The 9,629-nt window shown below is 43.4% G+C and overlaps 1 protein-coding gene across 1 annotated transcript in view; it reads right to left on the bottom strand.

Moving 5' to 3' along the window:
• The window catches only part of rasef2 (RAS and EF-hand domain containing 2), an 84,079-nt gene extending 75,029 nt beyond the window's left edge, over positions 1-9,050 (bottom strand). The window contains exon 1 of the mRNA XM_059952681.1: positions 8,203-9,050. Within this exon, the coding sequence (XP_059808664.1) occupies positions 8,203-8,516 (314 nt within the window). The 5' untranslated portion in view covers positions 8,517-9,050. The remainder of the gene's footprint in view (positions 1-8,202) is intronic.
• Positions 9,051-9,629: the final 579 nt, after the last annotated feature.

The raw sequence follows: 9,629 nt of genomic DNA, 5'->3' as shown, positions 1-9,629 counted from the left end.
AGTACAACAATAATTTTGTGCTACAGAAATTGTATAGGCCCCTTATGTAGAACATTAAGTAAAGGGAAATATGCAGGATTTGTCTGAGATTATTGTAGGTCAATGCCTGACAGCTGACACCGATGTGCTGGGCTGTTGAATGATTCAATGATTTTGACCAGATCCAAAATATTTCCTGAGGGGCGGCAGCACAAAGTACGTTTGTACCAAAAATTTAGTTAATTAACTCTCAAAATTGGAAACCCCAGCCCATTCCCAGTTGGCTTGGGATGAAGAGATTAAACCTCTTTGAAGTATTACAGCAATTGCAAGGTACCTATGCGAATAGCCACATTAGTTTGTTAAAGGCCAATACAGGGTAAATTTAGCAGGCTTGCATCCCCTGAACTATATCAACAAATCATTTGGGCTTTAAAGGCGATCTGACTGGTCCCAAATTTTATTGCCAGAAGTACTTCGATAAGAGTGTGAGCCATTTCCTTAAATATTCCTTGGGTGTATTGAATAGTTCAGTATACCTGTACTTCACTTTCAGAGACCGGATTTATTTATATGCCTATTTTCATAAAGAATCCCCACATCTGCACCATGCCCTCTTCTTGCCATTCCTGTCAGGCAGGAAGTACAAAAGGCTGAAGTCCCACATCAACAGTTTCAGGAATAGCAACTTTAATACCACCACCGGGTTTTTGAAATGAGCTGCACATTCCTAATCCTACCTCCACAATCATATAGCAACCATATAACAATCACAGCATGGAAACAGGCCATCTCGACCCTCCTAGTCCGTGCCGAACTCTTAATCTCACCTAGTCCCACCTACCCGCACTCAGCCCATAACCCTCCACTCCTTTCCTGTCCATATACCTATCCAATTTTACCTTAAATGACACAACTGAACTGGCCTCTACTACTTCTACAGGAAGCTCATTCCACACAGCTATCACTCTCTGAGTAAAGAAATACCCCCTCGTATTTCCCTTAAACTTCTGCCCCCTAACTCTCAAATCATGTCCTCTCGTTTGAATCTCCCCTGCTCTCAATGGAAACAGCCTATTCACGTCAACTCTATCTATCCCTCTCAAAATTTTAAATACCTCGATCAAATCCCCCCTCAACCTTCTACGCTCCAATGAATAGAGATCTACAACAAAATACTACAGACCACTTCTTGAACTACCATGGGCTGGTTTCGGATGGCACTAGTGCAAAAGTAACACCTTGTTCTGCACAATGCTTTTCTCACTGGCTTTTATAAGTTAGGAGTAATTTATTATGCATATGACTATAAACTCAACTTGATGACTCGATATACCACAATAATAGTAAAAAACAAATTTCTAGTGCAGGGGTTCCCCACCTATTCTATATTATGAACCCCTGCCACTAACCGACTGGTCCGTAGATCTCAATTTGCGAACCCCTGCTCTAGAAGTTTGTCTTTTAGAGGAATTTCTGGAGGTATTAAGCAGGTCCAGCAGCATCTGTGGAGGCAGAGGAAGGTTTCCATATCAGTTTGACTATGCTGTTGTTGGTTGACTACACTGTAGTATGTCTTCACTAATAAATGGATATCTTTTTTTGTGAACAACAGGCTGCGTCTTTCTCATAAGCCACAAAAATCAAATGTAGTTATTTTTATGCAACATATATAACAGTAAAGCACCAACACTCGAGGACTTTTTGGCATGGAGTTTCTCCTGGAAGGATAGAGCATCAGTATGGAGGTCTGACTGACTAATGAATGGTAAGATTCAGGTAAAGAATAGCAGTCAACATTAAAGAATCAACACTGTATTAAACACTCTTCCCAAAGACTAAATGAATCAGGAAACAAAGTGCTGTGTCCAGTGAATGGCATTCCCACAAATGGCTGTTATCCATCACAATTTAAAATCACAGTGTTTCACGTGCTACCATGTGTAATAATAAAGCTAATGCTTGCATTTGCTTCTCTAACCTGTGCCTCCATTTAAGTTAAAGGTCGCAACCATTAATGTTAACAGTATCACCAGTTTCTTAAATCTGACAGCAAAATCCCTTTAGGTATACACCATGTAAGCATTACTGCGCGCTGCAATGTCCTTACATAACTACTGAGAGCTCCATTTTAATTAGTTCAATAAATAGCAGCTTTCAAGTATATGCCTCAAGAGATTCAAGACTCCTATTCATGTGAATGAAGCTTATTTTGTCAAGGAAGCATAGCCAGGGGTCAGAGGTTAAGGAATTATTTTTCCTAAACAAAGAAAAACAGCTTCTCTCTCAGTCACTGCTGAAGGAGCACTCAGTTAAAGAAATGTGCTGTTTTCCACCTCACTTCTTCTCAGTTCAGTAGGTTTTTATGCACTGCTGCTTTAACTCCCTGTTGCACTTTTAAAACTGAGATGTACCAGTTCTTGGATGGTACAAGGATCACATAGTACTGAAGATGTAAATCAATAATTAACACCAGTATAGTCAATGTGATTTCATATCCTGCTTTTGATTGCATGAGCTGAAGGAAGAATTGTTAACAATTTCACCCGCACTCACCCCACATCACTCCACCAACTAGCCTTATGATGGGACCACAGTGGTTATATTAATGGACTAACAATCTGGAGATGTGGACTAATGATGCAGAGAAATCAGTTTATTTCTCACCAAAGCATTTAAATTAAACTCAAATTTAGTTCAATATAATGATCATGAAACTGAGAAGCTGCAAAGCCCAACTGGTCCATTGGTATTGTCACCAGACTTGCCCAGAATCCCACTCCAATACAGTTGACCATTGGGCATTGCAAATGGAAGAACCGTTAACGATAGGAACAAGTTCTGGCCTTTGCCATGGTGTCGATACACGATGAAGGAATAACCAGAGGAAGAAAAATCGTTCCATCAGGGAATTACAGTTTGTTTCGTTTTGAGATGGCTTGCTCACAACCTCTTTGTGTGCGGACATCAAGTGCATGAGCCAGACCTAGCATATCAGAAGGCCTTTTTAATACTGTGTTATGTGATGATGCATACTCTCTGGAACACCAGAGTTAATTAGGGCTTTATACAACTGTAAAACTAGGAAGAGAGAACTTAGCCAATTAGGGATGATTGTGTTTCTCAAGAGAGGAACAGATTGAAGAATTACCAAAATAATGGATTGAAAAATGCTTCTGTATATCTTGCAGTTTACTGATGGAGAGCATAATCCTTCAAAAGGGACAAGAGAAAAATTAATATTTTGTTCAAAACAGGATTAACTCCATTAATGTTTATTCTTATATTCATTCTGACATAGAGGCATTGCTGATGAGGGCAGAATTTATTGCCATCTATAATTGTGCTCCAGGAGTTAGAGATGGTGTAGTTCCTCTGGTGGAATGTTCCTACAGAGTTCAAGTAGAGAATGTCCAGGATTCAGACCTTGTGATGAAGAATGAATAGTAATGAATTGTAGTCTTCTGCTGCTGTAAACCCATCCACTTCGAGGTTTGATATGTTGTGCATTCAGAGATGCTCTTCTATATACCACTTTTGTAACCTGTGATTATTTGATTTGGTGTCACCCTCATATCAGCTAGAACCAGTCTGGCTATTCTGCTCTGACCTCTCTCATTAACGAGGCATTTTTTTCCCCCCACAGAATTGCCTCTCACTTGATTTTTCTTTGTTTTTCACACCATTCTCTGTAAAGTCCAGAGACTGTTGTGAGTGAGAATTCCAGGAGATCAGCAGCTCCTGAGATACTCCAACCACCCTGTGTGGCACCAGAAATCAAAGTCACTTAGACCACATTTTTTCGCCATTCATTAGCTGTTTCGTCTAAACACCAATTGAACCTCTTGACCATGTCTGCATGCTTTTATGCATTGAGCTGCTGCCACACAATTGGCTGATTAGATACTTGCATTAACAAGCAGGTGCATCTAATAAATTGGTCACATAGTGGCTTGGTGTGCAGTTCCAAGAGGAACCTGTATGTGGTCATATTCCATTTATCTGAAGCCTTTGCCCACCATGCTGGTAGAGGCTACAGGTTTAGCAGATGCTGTCGAAGTAGCTCAGATAATGGACTGCTATGTAGTTTGGAGATGCAACGATTCTATACCGGTGACAGAAGGGTTGAAAGTTTAAGGTGATGGTTTAGGTAGAATAACTTTCCCTGGATGACATCAAGCTTCTTACATATTAGAGTTAATTTAAGGTCACATTTCAATCAAACTTTATTACTGGTTTAAGGCAGCATTGGGTCCGCCATTGTAAGCTACAGTTTGAACAGTGCCAGAGAAAAAGTGAAATGTTTTAATCATTGTGTGTATTCTCACCCACAAAACAAAATTGATAATCAGCATAATTAACTTCTGGCCACATCGCACCAATCAGGTCCTCCATTTCTCCTATCTTAAAGGCAGGTCTATCACAATTTAATGGGAATAGAACAGTTTAGATAAGAGCTTGATTTTTTTTGAAATTTATCTTCCTCAGAAAGCTGCAAACCCATTATACAAAAAAGGAAGTCTTTATCATTAAAAATGTAATTAATTTATATCCAGGCTGTATCTTCCTACTTACCTTGATGCTTTGCTCTTTCCCACACACTAAAGGTGTCAAATATCCATTGGACTCATTGCTAGTAATTATGCATTTGAAGTGGTAAGTCTATTGTTATAATACTGAGCTCCACTCAATACTTTCAAAGTTCAAAGTAAAATTTATTATCACCACATCCAACCCTGAGATTCTTTTTCTTGCAGGGGTACTTAGCAAGTCTATAGGAGAGTAACTGTAAACAGGATCAATGAACAACAAACTGTGCAAATGCAAATATAAATAAATAGCAATAAATAATGAGCATAAAATAACATGAAATGAAAGAACATGAAATAACAAGATAAAGAGCCTTTAAAGTGAGACCCTTGGTTGTGCGAACACCAGAAATTGAATGAGTGTATTTATTCCCTTTGCTCAAGAGCCTGATAGCTGAGAGGTTCTTGAACCTGGTGGTGCAGGTCCCAAGGCAGTTGTAAACACAAAGTACACTGCAGATGCTGTGGCCTAATCAACACGTACAAACACGCTGGAGGAACTCAGCAGGTCAGGCAGCATCCATGGAAATGAGCAGTCAACTTTTTGAGCCAAGACCCTTCATCAGGACTAAAGAGGGAAGGGGCAGGGGCCCTATAAAGAAGGTGGAGGGAGGGTGGGAAGGAGAAGACTGGTAGGTGCCAGGTGAAAAACCAATCAGAGGAAAGATCAAGGGGTGGGGGAGGGGAGGCAAGGAGGGGATAGGCAGGAGAGGTGAAGAAGGAATGTAAGGGGAAAAGCACTATGTGTAGTTGAAGACAGAATCATGACAGAGGTGATAGGCAGCTGGAAGAGGAGGCAGAGTGAAAGTGGGATGGGGGAAGGGAGAGAGAGGGAATTACCAGAAGCTGGAGAACTCGATGTTCATACCAAGCGGCTGGAGACACTTGTACCTTCTACCTGATGAGCAGTGAGAAAAGAGCCTGGGTGGTGAGAATCTTTGATGATGGATGCTGCTTTTCTATGGCAACATTCCAAGTAGATGTGCTCAGTGGTTGGGAGGGCTTTATCCATGATGTCCTGGGATGACTCCTCTACCACTTGTTTCATTTTCCACTCAAAGGCATTGGTGTTCCCAAACCAGGCCATCATGCAGCGATTCAATACACTTTCCACCACACATCTACAGAAGTTTGTCAAAGTCTTTGATGACGTGCCCAAATCTCCAGAGACTCTTGAGGAAGTAGAGGCACTGTTGTGCTTTCTTTTAAATTATATTTATATGACGGGTCCAGGACAACTCCTCTGAGATAACGACACCCAGGAATTTATAGTGACTGACCCTCTCCACCTCTGATCCTCCAATGAGTACTGGCTTATGGAGCTTTGGTTTCCTCGTATGTTTGACTGAGACTTACCAAATTGCCCAATGAAAAACAACAATTAAATGTTGACTCTGATGTCAGTGGGCTTTGGTCATCTCTTCAGGTCATGTCCAACAGTTTGAACATACATATATGTAAGTGCATATGATGATAAACTTGACTTTGACATTTTTTTAAAAGAGGACCACAACCTTGTTGCAGTTTGGAGGCTGGTGTGCCTCACTGACCCAGAGATCTATATTGGCTGGAGTTAGGGCTTTATGCTTTGGCAGGTCACCCATGCCAAACAGATCAAAGGATAGAGGTCAGATTAAGAGTGGTCCACCAGTCCTCCAAGTTCAGGGGATCAACTCAAGGTGAACAACCCTGATTGGTAAAACAAAACTGTTTCAGAAACAGCAGTGAAGAGTCTTTCTGCATCTGTGCATGACGATATTCCTGAGTCTCCACCCGGGACCTGCATGACTGATAGTGGTGAAAATCGAGCTACTGGCATGATGAAGGAAGCCCTGAACAATGCCAGAGATAGAACCAGCAGTGTCACGGACAGTGGAGAGAATCTGGTATCCAGTTATTTGGAAATCAGATGGTTCAGCACCAAGTTCACTCATTAATCTGAAACATGAGCCGGTGCCCAGAATGTAACCAGCGGTGGGGTCCAGACTGTGGTCCAGACGCCTGGCAGAACCAGTGTATGGAGTGCTTTACATTTAAACACACTAGGTTCACTGGAAAATATATTAAAGTACAGGCCCTCTCCAGTTCACCAAAGCCTGACATCTGAACAGCCTGTACATACCAACAAGCATTCAGAGTCCATCTGGTGGTTGTTGCAGAACAAGAGATAGTTCTTGACATGGCCCGAATCTTGCCACACCGAAACCAAGAAGAACACATTCCAGTTAACACGTTGATGTCAACTTAGCAAATCCTATCCACAGCTATTTTTTTCTGAGATAGCAGCAATGTCCTTTTCAAAACTGGATTTAAAATCATGTCTGCATTAAAATATTTTAAAAGAATACCTGTGACAGGCTCAAGCTAAATCAGCTTTAATATGAAGAATGGCAAATCAAGATTTAAAATGCTTCTCCAGTCAGTGGTATTTGTGAACTGTTCAGTTCTCGGGAAAAGAACCTGCCAGAACCTGGATGGATCCGTACTGTGTAATATGCTTTAAAAAGTGCAATAAAACCATGTTTTGACATTAGTAGGAATAACACCTGATGGTTCAGAATCTCAGTCAATCTCAAGATCACCACCAACGTCTCAAAAATAGGAAATTATTTGGAGGTTTGGACTCTACCTTCTTCCCCCGGTGAAGGAGTCATGCAAGGTTTTTTAAGAACTGAATGCCAAACCGAATTCCCATTTACCACCTCAGGTGGATGTAAACGATCACAAAAAAGGAAACTGCGTGCTGCTTATCCATCCACTGACACCCATAAAACAGTTAAAACATTTAACCAACTGTCATCTAAAGACCTTGCTGCGTGTAAATCACTTTTTTTTTTGCTTTACAGCAACGAATACTAAATATTCGGGACTCTGTCAGGGACACTATAGGAATGCAATTTATTTGTACACGAAAGGGGGGATATCGGCGAGCCATTCTACCACGTCCTGTGGAACAGCTCTACCCGACCGCAAAACAAGAAAACCCAAGGTAAAAGAATGACCTCAAATGCAAAATGAAGTACAGCAAGAGAAGTTTCTGCTTCATAGTTTCCTGCACGGACACCGGGCAGTTTGTGTTCCTGCTTGTCTGTCAATAGATCAGCGTGGCAGCACACGCTGAGCATCAATTCCCTGTTCCAGACATTGAATCTATAATGATTATCATATAACAGGACGCACTTTCCCATCTCCCCACCCCCACGCCAAAAATAGATGCCAATGTCTATTTACAATATAACAGAGCGCACAGAAATGAGAGAGAAATGAGTATGGGAAGGGGGTTCGGGACGAAGAGGAGAAAGGAAGAAAGCAAGGTTTTAGTTAATAAAGAGGAGCAATGAGGACGGGATGGGAGATGAAGGACGCTGGGGGGGGGGTGAGGTGAAGGCGAGAGAGGAGGTGAGGCGATAAGGAGATGGGGTGGTGAAAGGGGAGGTGAGGGGACGAGAGAGGGTGGTGAAGGAGAGAGGTGAGGGAGATATGGAGGGGTGGGGACAAGGAGGGAGATGAGGAGAGGGTTGAGGTGATCAAGAAATGAAGTAAAGTGGAGGAGGAAGATGAGGGGATGAGAAGAGGGGCTGATGAAGTGTGGAGGTGAGGTGAGGAGGTGGTGAGAGCCAGTGGAAACTCCTACCTCCGCAGGTACTGCACCCCATCCCCGAATCGCTCCTCAAACTCGTCCCAGGCCATTTTCTGCGCCACTTGTGAGCCATCGGCGCCGAACGAAGACAGGTCGAGAACTTCGGAAACTTCCTCGAAGCCGGAGGTGAAGTCATTGAAGTTTATGGAGCCGTCGTTGTCCACATCCAGCTTGTCGAAGAGGGGGGAGACCTGCCAACTGGAGACGCCGAGCTCCCGGCAGACGCCGCAGAAATCCTCCAACTCTATCAGCCCCGAGCGGTTCAGATCGCACGCCGAGAAAAGCCTCCTGAGGTCCGGCCGGCTCATGGCTATGTACTCGGGGAGTCCCAGGGCACTGTACGCTCCGCAGAGTTCTGTGCTGGGGTGTAGCCGGCCTCCTGACGTCAACCCACCTCCTGGCGTCACCCAGAAAGTATCGGTGATCCTGGTACACCGAGTCCCGCAGCAATACGGTCGGGCAACAGGCAGCTTCCAAGAAACAGAGGGAGTACTTCCCCACTGAAACCAGATGGTCAGGATTCAGGCTGGGGTGCTGTGCATTGATTGGAATTACCTGGTAAACACAAGGCAGCGCACAGGGCTTTTCAGTTTAACATGTCACAAACTTGTGCAAAACCCTTCCTGCTTCCTGTCACAGGTCAGTCTTTCCGATCGTTTACATCGCTAGATGCGACGCCGTGGGAAACCTGCTGATGCAATTCCTAAAATCGCAGGCGGCTTTTGGCGTTTAATTTGCTCTGCCAATCCCCCTTGCTCAGGTGATTTCAGTTGTTTTTGAGTCAGCTGGTTTTGGGTGAGTCGGAAGGATTCACATCCAGTTTGGGCAGGGAATTGGGTTAAAGCACCCTTGAGTTATGAAGGGAACGCCGCACTGTCAGAAGTGCTGTTTTACTTCGCGACATTCAGTCGGGACCACTTGGCTGTCTGGGTGGATGTAAAAGAGTAGGAAAACTGGGCAGAACGCCTTTGACCACAAGTCACTCGGCGGGTTGCACTAAATATCTTGAGCCCCTTCGGGAAAAGTTGGTATAAACTGTTGGATGGTCTCCAAGCGGAAGGCAAAGTCATTTGTTAAAGTGCTTGTTGAGCTCTCAAACAAGCACCGACACCTTGCTTGTTTGATGGCCAGAAGTGCTGCCGCCCCCCCCCCCATCAGATTCTTCATTACTTCATGAAGGATCTCATGTCCCTCCTGACCCGCTGAATTTCTCCAGTATTTTGTGTGCTGCTCAAGTCTTACAGCATCCGCAGAATCTCTTTGTCGTTCAGTCCGTGAGGGTCTTTTTTTGCCGGTTTATACCAAATGTCCTTCACCTGAGCATCATTCCAATCCCTCCGTCCTCTTCATATTCACCTCTCTATCAAAAAGCTTTTAAAACTCCGTCAAACTGTCTGCTTCTACTGCCCCCCCCCCCCCGC

Source organism: Hypanus sabinus, chromosome 28 (assembly GCF_030144855.1).
Source record: "Hypanus sabinus isolate sHypSab1 chromosome 28, sHypSab1.hap1, whole genome shotgun sequence".
Taxonomy (NCBI): Eukaryota; Metazoa; Chordata; class Chondrichthyes; order Myliobatiformes; family Dasyatidae; genus Hypanus; species Hypanus sabinus.
Note: the sequence above shows the minus strand (reverse complement) of the source record. Positions and strands in the feature narration are given on the sequence as shown.